Source organism: Megascapheus bottae, chromosome 24 (genome assembly GCF_031878675.1).
Source record: "Megascapheus bottae isolate mThoBot1 chromosome 24, mThoBot2.hap1, whole genome shotgun sequence".
In the NCBI taxonomy this organism is placed as follows: domain Eukaryota; kingdom Metazoa; phylum Chordata; class Mammalia; order Rodentia; family Geomyidae; genus Megascapheus; species Megascapheus bottae.
In genome coordinates, this window is record NC_143532.1 from 18,684,849 (window position 1) to 18,708,174 (window position 23,326).

The 23,326-nt window shown below is 45.9% G+C and overlaps 1 protein-coding gene across 1 annotated transcript; it reads left to right on the forward strand.

The window, feature by feature from the left end:
- The first annotated feature begins 3,922 nt into the window (after positions 1-3,922).
- Positions 3,923-23,078, forward strand: Got2 (glutamic-oxaloacetic transaminase 2). The gene is made up of 10 exons (XM_090357536.1): positions 3,923-4,143; positions 14,474-14,630; positions 15,614-15,742; positions 16,105-16,164; positions 17,024-17,185; positions 17,655-17,759; positions 18,727-18,877; positions 19,559-19,724; positions 20,970-21,120; positions 21,978-23,078. Exons 1-10 carry the CDS (start codon positions 4,055-4,057, stop codon positions 22,098-22,100), a joined length of 1,293 nt encoding a protein of 430 aa, XP_090213662.1. The 5' UTR covers positions 3,923-4,054; the 3' UTR covers positions 22,101-23,078.
- Positions 23,079-23,326: the final 248 nt, after the last annotated feature.

A 23,326-nucleotide genomic window follows, 5' to 3' on the forward strand; every position in this document is an offset into this window, starting at 1 on the left:
AAAAAGAAAAGAAAGAAAGAAAATAAGAAGGAATTCAACAGGGCCACTCCAGACTGAGAAGAATTCTGTTCTACTGTGAATTCACCCCTCAATCACTTTTCTAACAAGGACGATTACCAAGCTATCTGGAGTAGAAAGTGTCTTTGTCTGGGTGGTCATTCTTGGTTGATTGACTGAAGGATAATCAATGATGGATTGATTTGTTTTCCTAATACTTCCACCTTGTCATTCTCAAGAGGTTTGTGTATTCAGTTTCCATTCCTACATTATTGAGCGAGAAGTCTTCCTGAACATCTCATATTTCTGCACAGTCTAGACTTTCCAAGCAAAAGATGCACCTGAATAGCAAACAGCCTTGAAAGCCAAAGGCAGTGAATCTCTTCTAAGAGATTTGAAGGCATAGCTCTCCCCAGAGATGCCCCAGTATAATAATAATTAATAATAATAATAAACCCCTTCTCTCCTCCCCTGCCCCCTAAGAGGATTCTGGCTGACATTCCAGGGCAATGCGTAAGCAATTTCTCTCCAGTGGAGACACTGAACACATCACCCACTCCTTAATTCCACAGGGCACCTCACTGTAGAAGCTGGCAACATCTAGCCCTCATCCCACAGCAATACTATGAGTAAACTGGCCCTCTTACACAGGGGCCAGAGTCTTCCAACTGTCTAAGAACAAAAACTTGACAGATGAACTATTGAGCTTGCAAGCAAAGTAAAAAAAAAAAAAGCGAGTCTTTGACCTTCCATGATTTCCCACTTACCTTTGTGACTTCTTTGTTTTGTTTTACTTTGCTTTTGTGCTGGTACTGGGGCTTAAAATTAGGGCCAGAGCATCACCTCTTAGCATTTTTGCTCAAGGTTAATACTCTCACCCTTGAACCTCACCTCCACTTCCAGATTTTTTCTTTTGGGGGTGGCATAGACTTGAGCTCAGGATCTGAGCACTGTCCTTGGGTTTTTTCCAAGGCTAGAACCCTACCACTTGAGCTACAGCACATTTCTGGCTTTTTCTATGCATGTGGTACTGAGGAATCAAAACCAGATCTTCGTGCATGCTATACAAGCACTCTACCACTAGGCCAAACTCCCAGCCCCCACTTTCAGATTTTTTGTTGATTAGTGGAGGTAAGCGTTTCTTACAGGGCTGGGAATGTGGCATAGTGTTGCCTAGCATGCATGAAGCCCTTGGTTCAATTCCTCAGTGCCACAAAAACAGAAAAGTGGTAGAAATGGCACTGTAGCTCAAGTGGTAAAGTGTTAGCCTTAAGCAAAAGAAGCTCAGAGAGAGTGCCCAGGACCCAAGTTCAAGCCCCAGGAATGGAGAGAATGGGGGGGGGGGGAGAGGGGAGAGGAAGAGAGAGAGAGAGAGAGAGAGAGAGAGAGAGAGAGAGAGAGAGAGAGAGAGAGAGAGAGAGAGAGAGAGGCTCATACATATACTCTTCTGCCCAAGCTGGCCTTGAATGGCAATCCTGAGATCCTAGCCTTTTGAGTAGCTAAGATTCAGACTTACCATTTTATAAAATAGCCTATCCTCTAGAGATTTCATTAAGACAATCTAAAGAACACACACACATACACACACACACACACACACACACACACACACACACACACACACACACACACCACAGCCGTGAGCTGTTATTGGCCAGTCTCTGTGTCATTAGCCACTGTATCAGAGACAGAGTTAAGTGCTGTGGACAGGAGTAAGGAAGGGACTTGGTGTCTGCGTTTCTATGTGGAAATCTGTTTCAATCCCAGCTCCACTATTAACCAGCTGTGAGACATGGGTCTCAGAGTTGTGAGTTCTTTCCTTTGTCTTCTCATCTGTAAAGTTAGAATTTAAAAAAAAAATCATTCCAGGGAACATGAGGACCATGAGATTATTTTTGAAACAAAAGGGTTCCGTGAACAGCAAGCTTTAAAGTCTTCCAGACCCTGGAAACAATGGAAGGGTGACAGTAACCAAAATGCACTGTACAGATGAACTGATTTGTTAAACTGAAAACTTCTTAAAGATAATTTTAAAATTTTTCAAAATGCCTCCAGCAGAAATCGATTTGCATATAGCAGAGATTCTGACATTGCCATTTTATCTGTTTTCTTTCTACCATTTCAGGCTCAGCTGTGAGTGAGAGTAGTGACAGGAGCCACCACACCTGTCACCCCTAAATTCCATGGGCACAGGCAACTGAGCTGTGCCTCAAAATACGCACCTGTCATCGAGGACGGTGGTGTGGAAATTGTTGATAGAGTCTCTCCTCCTTCCCCAGGTTGAATATGCTGCTAGCTTCCTTGGTTCTCTACAGTTCTGAGAAGCCTTGTCTTTGGCTATCTTACCATTCTTTCCAGACACAAAGGAAAACTTAGAACCAGAAAGCTTTATCTCTCTTCCTTAATAAAAAGCGAATGGGCCAGGCACTGGTGGCTCACACTGTAAGAATCCATAGTAGATCTAGTTTTAAAAAAAATCTTGGGCTGGGAGTTTGGCCTAGTGGTTAAAGTGCTTGTCTAGCATGCATGAGGACCCAGGTTCGATTCCTTGTTACCATATACATAGAAAAAAAGTCAGAAATGGTACTGAGGCTCAAGTGGTAGAGCTCTAGCCTTGAGAAATCCCAAGGACAGTGCTCAGGCCCTGAGCTCAAGGCCAGGAATGGCAAAAAAAAAATCTTAGACCCTCAGCCCTTTCCCCAAATTAGATGATGTAGCCCCTGTTAGCTCCCCTTGCTCCCGGTCCTGCAACTGCAAGTTCCTCTAGCCTCCAGTGGCATGCTGAACATCCAGGTCTAAGCACAGTTGTTGGCACCCCACTCCCCTGTGTTATCTCTGATGGCCAGCAACAACTGCAAATTGATCCCAGCCCCTAAAGGCTCCAGCAAGTGGCCTCATAAAATTGTTGACAAAAATTGCTTATGGGGGCCAAGTGGTAGAGGGTTTGCCTAGCATGCACGAAGCCCTGCATTTGATTCCTCTGTGCCGGAAGTAGTGCTGTAGCTCAAGTGGTAGAGTGCCTTGAGAAAGGCCAAGGACAATGCCCAGGCTCTGAATTCAAACCCCAGAACTGGAAGAAAAAATTAAAAAAAAACAGGGCTAGGAATGTGGCTTAGTGGTAGGTAAGCATGAAGCCCTGGATTCAATTCCATATACAGAGAAAGCTGGAAGTGGCATGATGGCTCAAGTGATAGAGTACTGACCTTAAGCAAAAGAAGCCCAGGGACAGTGTCCAAGCCCTGAGTTCAAGCCCCAAAACCAACAAAAGCAAAACAACTAAAGGACAGTTCTGAGTTCAAGCCCCAATAACGCCCCTCCACACACACACAGAGATTCCCAGCAAATGAAGACTGGGAGATCAAGAGTAGGAGGTCAGTGTGGGTGGGCCAAACAGGAAATCTGTATCCTCCCCCCCACCACCCCTCCTCCCCCATTAAAGGAACAAGGAAGACTTCATTCCCTTCTATGCATAATTCTGAGGATAAGCCATGTAAGTTTGGCACGGGTTATTCTGTCCCTACTCAACCAGGTCCTGTTTTTAAACATGATCTGCTAATCTCAGTTAATCTTCACACTCAGGCAGTATCAGCAACTGAGATAAAGAAGCTAGAAGGTGAGCTGATTTGCATTTCGGAAAACAGTCTGTCAGATGCTTGGGGGTTGAAAGTAAGGTAGTCAGGGGTGTTAATGGCCAGCTATAAAATATCTTCTCTGCGGGAGCCAAGCTGTCCCCACTTTTCAAACTTGCAGAGCGGCAGAAGGAAGCAAATGGAGCGAGGCTCCCATAGGGTGTGACGGGGGAAGAGGGTGGGGTAAGGTGGGCGGGGCTATACGACGCCCGCCTCCTGATTCCCGGCGCAGACGTGGCGCCGCCCCCGGCCGCCAGGGGTCGCTGTGGCGCGGCTCGGGCCTGGCGCGCAGCCGCTCTAGCCTCGCTCGCGGAGGAGGGGAGGAAAATCCACCGTCCTCACCTTGTCCGGGAGCCCGCGCACGGTGCTCCGCGGCCGCTCTCCTTGTCGGACCCGCCGCTAGCCCCTTGCGCCGCTTGCCACCCACCATGGCCCTGCTGCATTCAGGACGCATCCTCTCGGGAGTGGCCGCCGCCTTCCACCCAGGCCTGGCGGCCGCAGCTTCTGCCAGAGCCAGGTAAGCCGCAGGGATACTGAGATGGCGTCTGGACCACAGGCCTGCCCAGCCCGGCAGAGCTGTGGGCGCTGCGGGACACCGGGGGCCCCCCCGCGCACACACGCATACGCACACTGGCCTGTGTCCACCTCGCTTCCCCCTCCCCACCCCCGGGGATTGAAGATGCAGCGCTCCCCTCATGGTCACCCTGGGGGCCCCACATCCCTCCCGTCCCCTCCCCTCCCCAGTTTGGCACCACCGGATAGCGAGCCATCGCCATCCCCAGGTACGGGAACCGTGGCCTCGGTGGCGCCCGGACTCCACTCGAGGCGGGCATGAGGGTACCGAGAGGGTGCGGTGGGGTGCGGGGCCAAGGCCCAGCACGCGGGCAGCGGGCTCGGGCCGGCCTCGCGCTGATTGGCTGCGGGGCCGGACCAGCCTGGCGCTGATTGGCCGCGAGACTGGGCCAGCCTCTCGCTGATTGGCTGCGGCCCAGGTGGGGGGGCGCGCTTGCCCTTGACCCGCCGGCTAGTGGGGCAGCGGGGTGCGGGTGTCGTACCCCACCGAGGTCACCGAGGGGTTTGGGTGGGGCCTGGCGGGGGTACTGGCACGCTTGTGTACGGTTCTGAGGCGTCAGAGCATGCACCCCGCTTTCTTCTCTGTATCCCGTGACCTTGGCTCTACACCCTGTGACATCCCTTCCCCCCCTCGTCCACCCCTCCCCACGCCCGTTTGGCTTTTGAATGGGAAAGGATTGTGGGTTTTGGTGCGCCCTTATTTTTGTTCGTTTATTTGCAACCCCTTAGGATGTCCAGCCGATGAGAAGTCATGAATCCTTTCTCCATCTCACTCTGTTCTTGCATTCCATTAAAAAAAAAAAAATTTCGTAATCCAAGTTCTCAGAGCCAAGCCCTGGACCACATGCTGGCGATTCAGCAGCAAGCCAGACAGGGCTCAGCTCAAAAAGCAGCAAAGGTAGCCAGCAGCCGGTGTCTGGCTCATGCCAATAATCCTAGCTACTCTGGAGACTGAAATGTGAAAATTTGGGTTCAAAGCCAGCCCAAGCAGGAAGGTTCATGAGACTCATCTCCAATTAATCACCAAAAAGCCAGAAGTGGAGTGCAAGTGGTAGAGTGCTAGCCTTGAGCCAAAAAAAGCTTAAAGACAACACCCAGACATTGAGCTCAAGCTTCAAAACTGGCACATGTGTGCACATACACGCATGTGCACACACACACAGCAGCAGCAAATATATCATTTGGAAGTGTGATGTGTAGTGCATAGGGAAAAATCTGGGTGTAAGAGTGAGTAGTATCTGTCTGAGCCAGGTGGATAATTCACTCAAAAAATCAGGATTGGGGGAAAGTCCGTAAACAATTTGGGGTTCATAGTAACTCCCAGGAACATACTCTTGCTTGGCCTTTTATGTGAGCTTTGGCCTTTCCTTTGAAAGTACCAAGGAGGTCACTTGGTGCTAATGGAACAGTTTGTCCTCACTGAAGCCTCTTAGCAGTACAGCTTTACCAGAGCTTCTCACTCTTCTTCCTGATCTGGCCCCTCTAAGGGCAGCTATCATCTCTCGCTTTAAGCCTTCCTACCTGATCAAAAAGAATTAGGAAGGAGTTATGTTGCAAGTTTGGAGAGAACAAGGAGTGGCGTTTACTTACAGGAGAAAGTCTAGTTCACCATTATAGTAATCATAAACTCTCTCCTTGTTTTATTGATTTGACTGGAGGCCTGAAACCTCCACTTAAAAGTGCTTGGTGGAAATTCCCTCAGGGAATTTCAGCTTAAGAGTCTTACTGTTAGTCACCTGAGTGCAGAGACTCTCTGCTCTCCGTTCAGTGTTACAGCCCAGTATTTGGTGCCTAGCGTGTCTCTCAAATTGAATTATTTACTTTTAGATCAAAATCTGAATATAAATGGGAATCCCAGTGCTGCAAAGTATGTGCCAAATTGTTAGAATGTGTGCTCGCTTGAGGAGGAGCTGTTCAAGCGTAAACAATGAGCCAGGATTGAATGAAGGCACCAGGTGATCTATCTCGCCTTACTACTTACTATTCAGGCTTGATGCCAACCTTCACTCTCTCTATTTGAAAGTGATCTTCACCTAGAGCCAAATGGATAGGTGGGAAATGTCTAAAGCATATTGAATCCACTGAGAGATTTTTTGTGGGTTTTTTCTTTTTTGGGAGGTGTGGATGGGGGGGCGGCATTGAGACAGGATCCTGCTCTGTTCCCCAGGCTGGCCTTTAGCTTAATATCCTCCTACTTCAATCTTCCAAATGCTAGGATTAAAAGTATGTGATATCAGGCACCAGTGGCTCATACCTGAAATCCTAGCTACTTGAGAGATTTTGTGGCTCTCTTCAAAGCCAGCCCAGGCAGGAAATTCTATAAGGCTCTTATCTCCAGTTTACTACAGAAAAACAGGAAGTAGAGGTGTGACTCTAGTGATAGAGTACTAGCCTTGTGCATTCAAGCCCCAGGACCAACACACACACACACAGAGCATATGAGACTATATCTGGCTCTATGGATGAATGAATGAATGAATGAATGGAAAAGAAGGAACAAAGGGGGAGGAAAAGCTTATTCTTACTAGGCACTGGTAACTCACACCTCTAATCCTAGCGACTCAGGAGACTCTAAGAACCATAGAAGCCAGCCTAGATAGACAAATCTAGACTGACTCTTATTTCCAATTAACCATCAAAATGCTGCAAGTGGAGGTGTGGCTCAAGTGGTAGAGTGCTCCATCTGGGGAGAACGGCCACAAGTAAGAGCTAGAGGCTGTGAATTCAAGCCCTGATACTGGCACACACACAAAAGAGGGTCTGGGAATGTGGCTTGTTGGTAGAGTGCTTCCCTGGCATGTATGAAGCCCTGGATTTGATTCCTCAGCACCACATAAATAGAAAAGGTGGGAAGAGGCTCTGTGACTCTAGCCTTGATCAAAAGAAACTCAGAACAGTGCCCAGGTCCTGAGTTCAAGCCCAGGAAAGGGAAGGGAAAGAAAGAAGGAAGGAAGGAAAGAAAAGAAAGAAAATGGAAGCTCATTCTAATGCATAAAACCTTGGCAGTTGTAATTCTGGAGAGCTAAGGATTTATCTCAGAGAATTTAAAATTGAGCATTCACGCCCCAGGGCTGACTGGCCAAAAAAAGAAAAACAAAACAAAACTTGTTGTTGACCTATGGTATAAAAGCATAGTGACATGAGATCAGACTGTCACAGTCAATGAAGAAAGAAAAATACTCATGTATGTTATTTATAATTATCTTATTTACTTATTTATGATGCTAAGGAGTAAACCTAGGTCCTGGAGAATGCTAGGCATTCTACCATGAAGCTAAAATGCCATAGTCTCTTTTTTTTTTTTTTTGAGTAGTTTATTGTAGATAAGAATCTCACTTTTGGGGGAGGGAAATGGGAACCAAGACATGTGAAGGGGTATCAATGTATGCGAATTAATGCACCACCTATCTGGCAAATATCATGTAACCCTTCTATTAATTACAATAAAAAATATGAAAAAAAAAAAAAAGAATCTCACTTTTCTGCCTGGGCTGACTTCAAACTACAAACCTCAGATCTCAGCCTCCTGAGTAGCTGTAGGCATAAGCTATCTCCCCTGGCCTATTTTTTTGTGTGTTTTTGTTTGGTTTGGTTGTTGTTTTTTTCTTCCAGTGCTAGGGCTTGAACTCAGGGCCTGAGCACTTTCTTGTGCTTTCTAAAGGCTAGTGCTCTACCACTTGAGCCACAGCACTGCTTCAGCTTTTTCTATGTATGTGGTACCGAAGAATTGAACTAGGGTTGTTGTGCATGCTAGGCTAGCACTGGACTACTAGACCAAACTCGTGTCCCACCCTGTCCTATTTTTAATTAATGGTAATGAAGTAATGGAAGGAGTATCATGAGACCCTATGAAGACCATGTGCAATTATGGCACAGTAATTTGTACTTAAAAGATGAGAACTGGAACTGAGAATGTGGCTTAGTGGTAGAGTGCTTGCCTAGCATGTGTGAAGCCCTGGGTTTGATTCCTCATTACCACATAAACAGAAAAAGCTGGACGTGATGCTGTGGCTCAAGTGGTAGAGTGCTAGCCTTGAGCAAAAAGAAGCTCAAGGACAATGTCTAGGCCTGGAGTTTAAGTCCCAGGACTGGCCATAAAAAAAAAAAAAAATCAGAACTGTGGCCTTGGCATGAAATAGAGTAAGAATTATGTGAGCAAAAGCATTCTTAAGATTGTAGCATATTAGGTAGATATAATAAGCCTTCTCTTCCCCAACCCCCTCCTGAAAATACAAAGCCTTGAAACTGGATGTTTATTTGAATACTCTGTACCCAACAACTCTTTGGTTGACTGGCCAGTATTGCTCAATGTTTGAGGCGTTGTGCTTCTGTGCACAGTGCATTGATAGGAATTGCTTTGTAGGCCACAGGTTATGGACATGGGTTTTACCCCTAGAGCAGGCTCATGTGCATCTACTGCAGAAAAGTTCTGTTAAATCAGCATCATTGCCATTTTAGGGGGTGGAGTAATCAATGAAGGTTGTGAAGAAATGGGGATCAAGATCAGCACTGCAGAGCACATCCAGCTGAGATCTGTGTCCACACATCTGCATTGTTTAAAGTTCAGTATTTGGAAATTGTTTTTAGCACTCTGAAGACAAAGACCAGAAGACCTAAGGCTGTGACTTTTGAGAGAATTTCTGTGTTAAACATTTTTAAGCACTTTTCTCACTATGAGAACAGTGCCTTCTATCCTTATGGTTAGGGTGGCTCTGTCATTGTTTAAAGGCCTGAGGAATAGACTATCTTCTTAAAAGGGAAAGTGGCCTTGCTAAAGATTGAATGTCCTTGACATTCAAAGTCTTCTGTCTCCCGCAGCAGTTAATGACAGTGATGCAGATAGGCAGGTGCTGTGGGTTTTCAGGGGCTGAATTGTGGGTGGCAACCAAAGCTCACTTCAGGCCCCAGTTCAGAAGCTGTTTAAAGGTATCTGTTTCTTCTTCGCAACCTGGAGCAACTATTTAAACGAGGAGAGGAGAAGACTTTGAGCCCTAGCACTAGAGCTAAGGATGGGGAGGAGAGTGTGGGGAAAAGATGAGTAGGAATAGTTGAAAGCCAGAAAGAACTATGTCTATGACCATGTACTGCATGCATTGTCTACTTACTGGCCTCACCAGGCTCCATACGAATGGCAGTTGGCCACAAATAAAAGTGATCATTTAGAAGCAGTGAAGACATCAAGCATTCACTGTACAGCCTTATACCAACCCTGGAGATCAGTTGTGCCTATTATTTTGTTTGTTTTTGCCAGTCCTGGGACTTGAACTCGGGGCTTGGCCACTGTCCCTAAACTTCTTTTGTTCAAGGCTAGCACTCTACTACTTGAATCACAGCACCACTTCCAGCTTTTTCTGTTTATGTGGTATTGAAAACTTGAACCCAGGGAATCATGCATGCTAGGCAAGTATTTTACCACTAAGCCATATTCCAAGCCCTACTGTGCCTGCTTTATGCATAAGGAAAGGTAAGATGGCCTGGTTTCTTGGCTTGCCTGTGCTCACTCACACAACTGGTCGGTGCCTGAGCTGCTGTTGGAGTCTATGCAGTTAGTAAGCTTTTAGAGACTATTAAATAAGTGCTTACAGCTTTGCACTGATGGCTAATGCTTGTAATCCTAGCTAGGAGGGTGAGGATCATGGTTCAAAACTAGCCTGGACAGGTTTTAAGATTCCTATTTCCAATTAACTAGCAAAAAAGCCACAAATGGGACTGCAGTTAAAGCACTAATCTTAAGAAAAACAGCTTAGGTACAGTGCCCAACCCCTGAGTTCAAGACCCCACCTAGCCCAAGCTCGAGAATCTGCTCTTAAGTCATAAAATTAACCACACATACCATTTAATGGCTGTTGAGGCTAAGAAACAACCATTGACAATCCATTTAACCCAGATAAGAATAACTGAAGGAAGCCATACACTGGTGGCTGTCTCACACCTGTATTCCTAGCTACTCAGGAAGTTGAGCTCTGGGGATCACAGTTCAAAGTCAGCCCAGGCAAAAAAAATCCATGAAACCCTTATCTCTGGTTAGCTGCCAGGAAACCAGAAGTGGAGCTGTGGTTCAGAGTGGTAGGACACTATCGTTGAGCAGAAAAGCTTAGGGACGGACCCAGGCCCTGAGTTCAAACCCTACCACAACCAAAAAAGAATAACCTAAGGAACCTTAGTTCCTTAATACGTGTAAACCTTTTTTTGTTGTTTACATAATCAAGGCCATAGTAGAGTCAATATAACACATAGGAAAACAACAAAATCTTCACTATCTAGGCTGATTGCAAAATAACCTTACGTTATTAATCACTAATCCAGAAAAGCTAGCCCATCAGTATTGGGAAAACTGTGTTAAAACATTAACACATACAGCTTCTTTGTGAATGTTATCAAGGACCACTACAGGACCACTGCTTCCCCTCCCCCCACGCTGCTTCAAAGTTGGAAGGGAGAGGAAAGGCCACTCTCATATCAATGAGGTGGAGGCCAGAGACAGACCACACCTTCAGCGTTTGAAGCAACCCATGGAGCGGGCTTTAGCCAGTATCCTCCCCCACCCCCCAGCTCTCAGAGGTCTGGATGTTTGCCAGCTACGTGGGTCATTGATATCGAGCCCAAAGCTGTCTGTGAAAGATCTAAGGAGATAGTCCAGAAGATCTATCCAAACAAGCTCAACACCTTTAGCACTTTAAGAAATCTACATGTGATCACACGGTGAGATCAAAGCACTAGCTGTCAGATTTATAAACCATAGCCAAAGACTAGATTCACTTTCCCATCTGCCCTCATGTTCCCTGGGATTCATGCTTCAGGAAATCTATAGGCTCAGAACTATTTCCTAGCAGTACGAAGATGTCATTTACATTAACACAGTGTGTTTCTGTCATTGCTGTTGTCACATTCCTCAGACTTCATTTCTTTTTTTCTTTTCTTTTTTTGCCAGTCCTGGGGTTTGAACTCAGGGCCTAAGCACTGTCCTTGGGCTTTCCTCGAGGCTAACACTCTACCACTTGAGCCACAGCAGCACTTCTGGCTTTTCTATGTATGTGGTAGCAAAGAATCGAACCCAGGTCTTCATGCATGCTAGGCCAGCACTCTACCACTAAGCTGAACTCCTTCATTTCTAATTAGTAAATACTAACTATCACACCATACATGAATATTCTTCTCAGACCTCAGCCAGAAGCCCCATCTACTTGCCTGCATCAACCACTTAAGCTCAGAAAGAGCTCGTACCCACGACGCCAGGGGCATTAGGTGCCACCAGCAGAGGCCAAGGGCTGGGTAGAGGCTGAGCTGCGAGTTACATTCAGTTCTGCCTCCAGCTCCCAAAGGTCCCCAGGTCCCCAGGCTGACACCATAGTAAAGGCCTCTTTCCCAAGTGAGCGCAAAGAATGTGAGGATTGCCATATGCATTACTCTGGTGTCTTAGCTATTTGTGCAAACTTGAGATAAAACCAAGAATAAACAGTAGGGCTGGGAATGTAGCTTAGTTGTATAGTGATTGCCTAGCATGCATGAGGCCCTGGGTTCAGTTCCTCAGTACCACATAAACAAAAAAGCCAGTAGTGTGGGGCTGGGAGTTTGGCCTAGTGGTAGAGTGCTTGCCTCGCATGCATGAAGACCTAGGTTCGATTCCTCGGTACATAGCAAAAAGCCGAAAGTGGTGCTGAGGCTCAACTGGTAGAGTGCTAGCCTTGAGAAAGTCTAAGGACAGTGCTCAAGCCCTGAGCCCAAGCCCAGGACTGGCAAAAAAAAAAAAAAGAAAAGCCAGTAGTGGCTCAAGTGGTAGAGTGCTAGCACTGAGCAAAAAAGCCCAGGGACAGTGTCTAGTCCCTGAGTTTAAGCCCTGGGACTGACAAAAAAGAAAAGAGGGAGGAGGAACAGCAGCTCTATGCAATTTCCAGCAGATAAAGGAAAGGGAAGATCAAGACGTTTTGGGGAGCTGCTGCTTTGCAGGCACTGGGTCGGGCAGCCTACTTATTACTTTGAAAAGCACAACACATAATTGTATTCCTCAGTCATGACTGATCCCAGTACAATATGGTCTCAGCCACTCACTACTAATTATCTTCTAACCAAAGTAATTTGTGTTTCACTGAGAACATGAGTGGATGGGAGGGGAAGCCAGTCCCCACAGGTATTTCCAGCAAAGTTCAGAAATGCATATAACTGCAGGGCTCCTGTTACACCTTGATGTGGCAGCAAAGATGTTCCTTCACAGTCACCGCCAGCAGTCTGCAATCCTAGCTGCTCTAGCGACTGAGATCTGAGGATTGCTGTTCAAAGCCAGCCTAGGCAGAAAAGTCTCTGAGACTCTTTATCTCCAATTAATTGCTGGAAGCGCAGGGCACTGGTAGCTCACACCTGTAATTCTAGCTACTCAGGAGGTAATTCTAGCTACTCTGGAGGCTAAGATCTGAGGATCATGGTTCCAAGCCAGCCTGGGCAAGAAAATCCATGAAACTCTTAATCTCCAATTAACCATCAGAAAAGTGGAACTGGCACTGTGAATTAAAGTAGGAGAGCACTAGCTTTGAGCAAAAGAGCTCAGGGACAGTCCTCATGCCCTGAGTTCAAGACCCACAACCAACAAAAAGAAAAAAAAAAAAGCTGGTAGTAAAGGTGTGGCTCAAGTGGTAGAACCTTAATCTTGGGTGGAGGGGACAGGGACAGTGCCTAGGCTCTGATTTCAAGTTCTAGAACTAATCCCTACCCCACCCCCCAAAAATGTGTTCCTACAATGACTCAAGACTAGAGCATGTAAAATTGTGAACAAAAGTATAGAAACCTTAAATTCTGATTAATAATCGATGTCTGTATCCTGTGTTAGAAGTTATCTAGATATCTAATAATCCATTACTTTACTCATTCTGTTATTAATATAAGATTAAATTACCCTAAAGATTTTAGGAATTGTCTGCATCTGCAAAGCTGACATTATAAAGTACCACTAATATTCTTCCCCCACCCACCCAGAGTTAGGAATGTGGCTTGAGAGGAAGCTAAAACCCACACCCTGGGGGGAAGGGAGACAAACAATAGGGTTTCTCCAGTGTCACCTTTTGCCACTCATCTTCTCCAGTCAAATTGCTTGGCAGGATTTTTTTTTCTCTTAACCAGTCCTGGGGCTTGAACTCAGGGCCTGGACACTGTTCCTGAGCTTTGTCAAGGCTAGCTACCACTGTGCCACTTGAGCCACAGTACCACTTCTGGGCTTTTTCCATTTATGTGGTACCAAGGAATAGAACCCAGGACTTCATGGATACAGCAAGCACTCTACCCCTAGGCCACATTCCTGCCCCTTGGCAGGGTTCTTGACCTAAGAATTGAGATCAAATTTAGACTGCTTTGAGAGCCTATGTACTTTTATCAGGCACTGTTGGTTCACACTTGAGATTTGGAGATCACAGTTTTGAAGCCAGTCTCATACTTTTTCTTTTTTTTTTCCCCCATTCCTGGGGCACTGTCCTTGAGCTTCATTTGTTCAAGGCTAGCTCTCTATCACTTGAGCCACAGCGCCACTTCCAGCTTTCTCTGTTTATGTGGTACTGAGGAATCAAACCCAGGGCTTCATGCACGCTAGACAAGCACTCTACCACTAAGCCACATTCCCACCCACCCCCCCGAAAGACTCTTATCTTCAATTAACCAGCAATATTTTCAAAGTGGAGGCCTGCTCAACTAGTAGAGCAGACCTTGAGTAAAGAAGAAAGACAAGCAAGAGCAAGAGGCTCGGAGTTCCTGCTCCAGTACTGGTACCAAAATTAAATAAATAAGAAAAGCCACCGAGAGCCTATAATCCTAGCTACTCAGGAGGCTGAGATCTGAGGATCAAGGTTCAAAGCCAGCCCAAGCACAAAAGGACCTGAGACTCTTATCTCCAATTAACCTCTAGAAAACTTAGAACACAGTAAGTGGGTCTTGGCTCAAGGGTAGAGTGGTAGACTTGAGCTGAGAGCTCAGGGACAATGCCAAGGCCCAGGGGTAGGGCAGTAGCACTGAGCAGAAGAGCTCAGAAACAGTGTCCAGGCTGAGTTCAAGCCCCAAGACCCACCAAAAGAAAAAAGAAAAGCCTATACCATTCTCCCCAATGTCTCTCCTTCTGCATGCCACAGTACCTGTACTGAAATCGCTGGTCTCTATTCTTCTGCAAGGTAATCTGAAGTCTGGTGCTGATGGATTGTTGTTGCCATATTCTGTGTAGAGCTCAAACATTGGTCGAAATCGATCTCTGGCACAGGGATGCAGTTCATGCGATTGATGTTAAGTATTTCTCGCTTCAGTTCCTGGTGGGCCCATGTGGAAATGGGACCTCCAGATCCCATCCTGGGCGTCACCGAAGCCTTCAAGAGAGACACCAACAGCAAAAAGATGAACCTGGGCGTGGGTGCATACCGGGACGATAATGGAAAGCCTTATGTGCTCCCCAGTGTCCGGAAGGTGAGCCTGCTCTCCTCCTATCCTCTGAGTGGAAACTGAAGGACGCTTCTGAGGGGCAGAAGGAGTGACAGACCAGGTCCTGGAGCCTGGGTTTGACATTTGACTTCATGAATCTTCTAGCTTTTGGGGCTATAGATTTCTTGACAGTAAAAGTAAGAGGTTGAGACCCCGTGGTCTTTTCCAGGATTGGAAACTAAGCATATGTTAAATATAACTAATTCCCTTAGAGCAAGTTTTAAAAATTATTCAGGGCAGGAGTATAGCTCAATGGTAGAGTGCTTATCTAGCAAACAGGAGGCACTTGATTTGAGCCACAGCACTAGAGAACAAATACAAAATCATGGGCTGGGAGTTTGGCCTAGTGGTAGAGTGCTTGCCTAGCATGCATGAAGACCCGGGTTCAATTCCTCGGTACCACATACATAGAAAAAAAATGGAAGTGGTGCTGAGGCTCAAGTGGTAGAGCTCTAGCCTTGAGAAAGTCCAAGGACAGTGCTCAGGCACAGAGCTCAAGCCCAGGATTGGCAAAAAAAAAAAAAAAAAATCATTTGGTGAGCGAAGGACTTGTGGCTCACACCTTTTACGTCTAGCTACTCGGGAGGCTGAGATCCGAGGATCACAGGCAGGACAGTCCATAAATAAGATTTTTATCTCCAATAAACTACAACAAAAGCCAGAATTGGTGCTGTGGCTCAAGTGGTAGAGAGCTCACCTTGAGCTAAAGAAGCTCAAAGACAGCACCCAGGCCCACATTTTGACCCCCAGAATCAGTTAAAAAAAAAAAAAATGAAGGTGGTAGGGCATGGCTCAAGTGGTACATCCCTGCTTAAGTACAAGACTGAGTTCCAAGACCAATTGTACCAACACCCAAAGAAGTCAAGGTAATTCTAAAGTTACAAAAACAACAGTAACAAAACATTAATGAGTAATCAGAGTGGCTCCACGTAAGACAAAACTAAATAATTGTATTTTTTCCTGTTTAGGCAGAGGCTCAGATTGCTGCAAAAAATCTTGACAAGGAATACCTGCCCATCGGGGGCCTGGCTGAATTCTGTAAGGCCTCCGCAGAGTTGGCCCTGGGGGAGAACAGCGAGGTGTTGAAAAGTGGCCGGGTAAGTCATGTGCATTTGAGTCCCACAGGTCTGGGGGTGAGATCACAACTTAAACAGTGCCGAACAGTGGAAGAAGACAATGTACACACAATGGCCCTACTTCCTGGAAGTAGATTTAAAAGACTTCATCAATGGGCTTCATACATCATCACGTTTTGGGTAGTTCTAAAGTAATATGGTATATTGACTTTTTAATTTTTTTGCATCTATAAATCAGTCTTTTTATGTATAGGGGAGGGATTTGTGGGCTAAATTGTCCATGTAACATGGATGGTACAAACAAGCCATAGGGAATTAGCTTCCAAGGTCCAGCATGTGCCCCGGGCCGAACAGACATGGCTGACGTGATGTCTCTCCTGCAGTTTGCCACTGTGCAGACCATTTCTGGAACTGGAGCCTTAAGGATTGGAGCCAATTTTCTGGTGAGTCTGGAAATTCCTTCAGGAATAAACTGTAAGCGAAAGGTGTCCAGGCTTCTTGTTCTGTGTCTTACCACAAACAAGATGTAGGTTTCCTCTTTCCATGCAACTGGCAAGTCCTGTTCTCTGATGGATGGAAGGAAGGAAGGACTTTGAAGAAACTGGATGCAGGTGGCTTGCACCTGGAATCCTAGTTCCTCAGGAGGCCAAGATCACAGTCCAAAGCCAGCCTGGGTAGACCAAATGAGACTCTTACCTCCAATTCACCAGCAAAAAGCTAGAATTGGAGGCTTGACTTAAGTGATAGAGTACCAGCTGTGAGCAAAAGTAAAAAAGCAAAACTGAGGAGCTGGGCGCATGGCCTACTGGTAGAGTGCTCACCTAGCATACATGAAGCCCTGGGTTCGACTCCCTGATGCCACATACACAGAAAAGGCTGGACGTGGTGCTGTGGCTCAAGTAGTAGAGCACTAGCCTAGAGAAAGCTCAAGGACAATGCCCAGGCCTTGAGTTCAAGCACCAGGACTGGCAAAATAAATGAATTAAAAAACAAAGCTTAGTGGGCCCTGAGTTGAAGAAAGAACATACTTTGGAGAAGTTGGCAATGGAAATATAATCATGCTAATAGATTCAAGTTGTTGAGCACACATTGTGACTAGGGGGCTTGTGTCTTAATAAGTTGAATTTACCTCGTTTTACAAATACAGGCAAGGCCCAGACAGGTCCTTGCCATCCAGCCAGAGTGATTATCAAAGTCTGGATTCTCACTCTCATGGCTAGATTTCAGTAGGGAAATGTTCTCAGTTCCCAATTTCTGCCTGTCTTTCTTGATGGTTCCATTCCCTTTTATCTCGTGTTTTAGCAAAGATTTTTTAAGTTCAGCCGAGACGTCTATCTGCCCAAACCAACCTGGGGCAATCACACACCCATCTTCAGAGATGCTGGCATGCAGCTACAAGGCTATCGATACTATGACCCTAAGACTTGCGGGTTTGACTTCACAGGTGCTTTGGAGGACATTTCAGTAAGTATGGCTTCCAGAGTGGGAGGGGAGAGACAACAGAATGAACTTCCATGTAGACATTCCATGTTTCCCACATCTGCCTTACAGTACTGGGGTTGGGCTAATGCCCTGACCTCAGGTTCTGCTTGTGTCTTCTCAGTAATGACCTGCAATTTCAGCTGACTCTCGTTTAAGACTACAACACAAGCCAGGCCCTGGTAGCTCATACCTGTAATCTTGGCTACTCAGAAGGCCAGGATCTGAGGATCTCAGTTCAAAACCAGCTCAGGCAGGAAAATTTGTGAGATTCTTATCTCCAAGTTACTACAGCCCTGTGGATCAAGTGGCAGAGCACTTGCCTTGAGCAAAAGAAGCTCAGGACAGTACCCCTGTACTGAGTTCAAGTCTCAGGACTAGCAAAGAAACCTCCCCCCCCCCACACACACACACACATACAATGCAGTCTTCTCTTGGTTGTTTTTCTCTTTAGAAAATTCCAGAGCAAAATGTTCTACTCCTGCATGCCTGTGCCCACAACCCCACGGGCGTGGACCCTCGTCCAGAGCAGTGGAAGGAAATCGCAACGATGGTGAAGGTATGGTTAGTAACTAGTCTTGGACACTTAGCTTGACAGGCAGTGAGGATGATTGCATCCTGGCCCTGCACCATGGATGAGCTGCCAGGAAAGGGCTCCTCATGACACGTGGTGCATGAGCAGCTTAAAAATAATGTTTGGGGCTGGGAATGTGGCTTAGTGGTAAGAGTGCTTACCTAACATGCATGAAGCACTGAGTTCAGTTCCTCGGTACCATGTAAACAGAAAAAGCTGGAAGTGGTGCTATGGCTCAAGTGATACAGCACTAGCCTTGAGTAAAAGAAGCTCAAGACAAGTGCTCAGGCCTTGAGTTCAAGTCCTAGTACTGGTAATAATAAAAGTAATAGTAATAATAGTGTTCATTGCTCAGCTTGAATGTGGTGAGTTCTGGTACAACTTGTCTTTGGCTGGCCTGTACCTCATCTACACTGACATTGGGGGTCTCAGTGTGTGCACAGTCAGGGGTCACATGTTCATCCTCTCACACAAGTTTTCACATCTTTCCTGTCCTTGCCACTTGCAAGGCATCAGTCAGAATTCTTAGAGATAAAAATGTCACTCCTGTTGTGTCTGTATTTTCCCTTCCCTCTGTCGAACCTTAGCTGCAAGCCAAATGATTAAAAAAAAAATAACACACAGAGAGCACTGTGAGAGGAAGTGGTTCTGTGCTGACTGACCCAAACAAACTATTGTGGGCCTCAGAAAAGCCCCCTGCTTGACTAGGTGGCACTGTGCACACACTGAGATTAGGACACCTTGGTGTTTTTTGAGGAACCATATCCATTAAAATAAAAACAACAACAACAGAATGTTGCTGTCTTGATTCTCAGAAAACACAGACATCCCTCCAGCTGCTGTCTGGGGAGAAGCTGTATGATTGTGTGACACTGGTCACAGTAAGCACAGTAACCACCCAGGACATGGTAGCCAGCCTGACAAAAGTGCCTGTCTTTTCATTCCTTCCCAGAAAAAGAATCTCTTTGCCTTCTTTGACATGGCCTACCAAGGCTTTGCCAGTGGTGATGGTAACAAGGATGCCTGGGCTGTGCGCCACTTTATCGAACAGGGTATTAACGTTTGTCTCTGCCAGTCATACGCCAAGAACATGGGCTTATATGGTAAGCAAGGGCCCGCTGTGATGTGCTCTGATGCTTAGAGAGAATGAGAGGCAGAGAGAGAGTCAGCAATCACTTCTTACCCAAAGAGGTAAGAGTGGATTTGACTGATTTTTCTTAGCCATATCTTCTCCAGTGTCTGTGAATTCCTTTAGCAAAGAAAGCTGATGCTTCCTTAAACAAAAACTGACTGATCCAGGAGCCAAAAAATAGATAAAATAAAATGTCGAGTGCAAGAGACTGAGATCTGAGGATCGTGTTTCAAAGTCAGCTCAGGCAGGAAAGTTCATGAGACTTTTATCTCAATTAACTATCAGAAAACCAAAAGTGGCACTGTGGCACAAAGTCATAGAGTATCAGCCTTGAGAGAAAAAACTCAGAGAGTGCCCAGGCCCTGAGTTCAAGTCCATGATTGACAAAAAGAAAACCAAAAACAACCACCTGTAATCCTAGCTACTCAAGAGTCTGAAATCTGGAGAGTCATGATTCTGCGCTAACCAACCAGAGAAATCTGAGCGACTCCATCTCAAATCAGAAGAAGGGGGACGGGGGACAACAGGGCTGGGTATGTGGTTCAAGTGGTAGAGTACCAGCTAAGCAAGTGCAAGTTCAAGTCCCAGTTTGGGGGAGTCGGGGGGTGAAGACTAGACTAGCATCCTCAACGTGATCGTTTTCTGTGTTCAGGTGAGCGTGTGGGAGCCTTCACTGTGATCTGCAAAGATGCCGAAGAAGCCAAAAGAGTAGAGTCACAGTTGAAGATCCTGATCCGTCCCATGTATTCCAACCCTCCACTCAATGGGGCCCGCATCGCCTCCACCATCCTGACATCCCCGGATTTGCGAAAGCAGTGGTAAAGTTCCCATCATGGCTCCTTCAGAGCCAGTTAGTGACTGGCCTCCAGTGACATGCAGAACCTTCTAGTTCCTGTGTGGGAAGGATCAAATAAATTAGTTCCCTGAGGAGACACAAACAATTCAGAAATGGCTGCTCCATTTGTGCCATTGATGACAAATACTATACGTTCTTAGCAAAAGCTGCTTCCCCCTAGAATCAAGTTCAAATTGTAGTACGCTGAGTAGGAAAATTTCCTCACAAATATTGTATTTTTGTTTTAGTATGGTAATTCTGGAGGTCAAACCTAGGGCCTCAGACGAGCTACGTCTGCCCCCAAGTGCACTACCACTGAGCTAATCCTAGCCACCATGTTTTTATTTTGGTCACAGAATGACCTCTGCATATTTTTGTCTTTTATTAAGATACTCTGGATCTTTTTCTTTCTTACTTTTTTTTTTTTTTTACCAGTCCTGGGGCTTGAACTCAGGGCCTGAGTACTGTCCTTGGGCTTCCTCAAGGCTAGAGCTCTACCACTTGAGCCACAGTACCACTCCCAGTTTTCTAGTGGTTAATTGGAGTTAAGAGGCTCACAGACTATTTAGCGCCCAGGCTGGTTTTGAACCACGAGTCTCAGATCTTAGCCTCCTGAGTAGCTAGGATTACAGAGATGAGCCACCACACCTGGCTCAGCCCTTCACTTTTCTTAACATGCATATACATTAACTGAGAGACCCCCGCCCCCCCATCTCAACCAGTGAAAAGTTTGGACTGGTAAGGTGCCTTTCCTCTCAGCTACATTAGAACCATAAATAGTAAATACGGGGATTCAGATCCAGACCAACCAGGACATTAACCCACTCCTCATTTAAAAAAAAAAAAAAAAAAAAAAAAAAAAACAGAACACTAAAGGACTGGGAATGTATCTTAGTAGTAGATAGAGTGCTTGCCTAGCATGCATGAAGCCCTAGGTTCAGTTCCTTAGTACCAAAGGGAGAAAAAAAAAAAGCAAAGAGGGTTAGAGGCATGACTCAAATGGTGGAGTACTGCCAAGCAAGCACAAGGCTCCTAGTACAACTCCCAGAACTAAAAAATTATGTGGGGTGTGTGTGCGTGTATGTGCTCATGCACATGTGTGTATGTGTGTGTGTATGCGCGTGCATATTCCCTGTTCATTGACAAGCTCAAGGACTGAGAACTGAAGCACACAGGAACTCTGGCTTATCTGCTAGAATGAGCCGCCACCTCTTGGGGTTTCTTGCAGGCTGCAGGAAGTGAAAGGCATGGCTGACCGTATCATTAGCATGCGCACCCAGCTAGTGTCCAACCTCAAGAAGGAGGGCTCAACCCACAACTGGCAACACATCACCGACCAGATTGGCATGTTCTGTTATACTGGCCTGAAGCCTGAGCAGGTGAGTGGATCGTCCCACAGGTGACCAGTCCCTCAAAGGCAAAAGATGTTGTCTGTGTCTTTGGGATTTCCCATGGAAACAACTCTTTTGGAGCCTTTCATGTTTTTGTTTTTCTTTTTTTTGTTTATCAGTCATGGGGCTTAAACTCAGCACCTAGGTACTGCCCTTGAGCTCTTCTGATCAAGGCTAATGCTCTACCACTACTTTAAGCCACAGCTCCACTTCCAGTTTTCTGATGATTAATTGGAGATAGAGTCTCAAGGATTTTCCTGTCTGGGCTGACTTTGAACTGCAATCCTCAGATCTCAGCTTCCTGAGTAGCTAGAATCCGAAGTGATGAGCCACCAGTGCTGGTGCTCTAGCTTGTTGTGTTGTTCTTGTTTTAAGATGGAATCTTGTTAAGTGATACTCAAGTTCTCTGGGTAGCTGGGATTATCGGCAAGTACCACTGAGCTACTGAGAATACTGTCTATATCCTCCATACGTTTTAAACTTCTGAAGTACACAGCTTGGGATTGTTTTATTTTGTTTGTTTGGGTTCCAATGCAGGCTTTTTGCTCTGCCACTGAGCCACAACCCAACCCATGGTACTTGTTTTCATTATGACTCCTGCTGGTTCCTTAAAATGCAGTGTGAGAAATAGCTGTTTCATAGCTGAATTTTTTTTCCTCACCTATTCATGCTTCAGAACCCATCATCCTTCTTTAGAATGGGTTTCTAATCTTTTATTATTTTATTCTGGGATTAAGGCTTTAATGAGAAAATGGAGCCCTCTGTTATTTTTCTATCTGAACAAGTTGTCCTGCCAGGGCCAACAAATTCCCACCCAGAAGTCCCTAACCTCTCTCTCTCTGCAGGTGGAGCGGCTGACCAAGGAGTTCTCCATCTACATGACAAAGGATGGTCGCATCTCTGTGGCTGGAGTCACCTCCAACAATGTGGGCTACCTCGCCCACGCCATTCACCAGGTCACCAAGTAGTCCCATGGGGTGCCAACAGAGACAACCATCCCGAACAGAACAGAGACAACCTTCCCATCATCGTCTTCAGCCTCTGCTGCTGTGAAACGCCCATGAGGATAGGGGGTGGGGGGTAGTAAACGGATCATTTCTTCCAACCAGCACAGAGCTCCCAGCAACTGAATTTGCTCAGACAAAAACAGGTCATGAGATAGGGCAGAGACATTCAAGGTTGGCATCTGGGACTTTGTGGCTCTCAACCAACCCCTCCTCCCCCCAATCTTTTGCCTCCAGCTTTCTGAGAGAGTTTTCATGTACAAGAAAGTCATAGCACCAAAAAGAAAAATAACCAAAAACAGAAACAACAACAACAAAAATGGTCAGTCATGACACTGCAATATTGCACAGCTTTAACTGAGGCATTGTATGGCAATGTTAGGAGCTCCTGTGCGGATCCAGCCAAGGTATAGCTCGTATTAGAAGCTGAGGGAGAAGGTTTATTTCTGTCATTAACAGTTGTCCTCTTGTTTGTCTTTATCAATACCACAGTTCAGGAATTGTGCTTTCTGAAAACCAATGCGTGGCTACTGCTGCAGGGAAATTAGTAGATGCCATTTTCCTGTCTTGTTTAAGAGAAGGGTTTTCTTCTTGTCCTTGCTAGTTTTTTCCTTTCAGAACAAAAAAAAGGGGGGGAGGGTAGGTACTGCACTTTATCTTGGCATCTTCCCCAGAGATTTGGAGTCTTTCCCATTAGATGGAGCCTCTGCCCAGCTACACCTTTTCCCTCTTTCAGCTGGGCTTCAAAAGCTCATCCCACACCATATGGGTGTGTGATGGGTGATAGGAGGCAGCACAGAGTAAGATCAGAAAGGAGATACCCTGAGTTGTGATTGCCACCAGCAAGCTCAGATTCTACCTTTTAGAAAGATAACCACCATCTGCTCTCATCTAGACCTATTACAGCCTGGTTTCTCTGTTACAATAAAATTATGGTAGTAATTGCTGTCTGCTTTTTCTTATAGGGGAGGAGGCGTAAGAATAAGTATTCCCAAAGTCTAGCATCATGTCCAGTTGACAATAAGCCAAAAGAAGTCTTAGCTGATCCATGTGGTGACTGCACATGCATGTCATTCTTCATCCTGCCATTCAGGTTGTTCAAAGGTGTCGAGATTGAAGGTCCAATCTCACTAGGACCCTGGAAGGCAGAAGAATGCCTGCGAAAAGATTGTGTGGATATGGACAAGGGA

Excerpts from the sequence above, each read along its gene's own strand:
- Got2 (XM_090357536.1), top strand. The coding sequence starts at position 4,055 with ATGGCCCTGCTGCATTCAGGACGCATCCTCTCGGGAGTGGCCGCCGCC. Across the intron at positions 17,186-17,654 it reads GTGCTTTGGAGGACATTTCA|AAAATTCCAGAGCAAAATGT; the intron begins GTAAGTATGGCT and ends TTTTCTCTTTAG. Across the intron at positions 17,760-18,726 it reads AAATCGCAACGATGGTGAAG|AAAAAGAATCTCTTTGCCTT; the intron begins GTATGGTTAGTA and ends ATTCCTTCCCAG.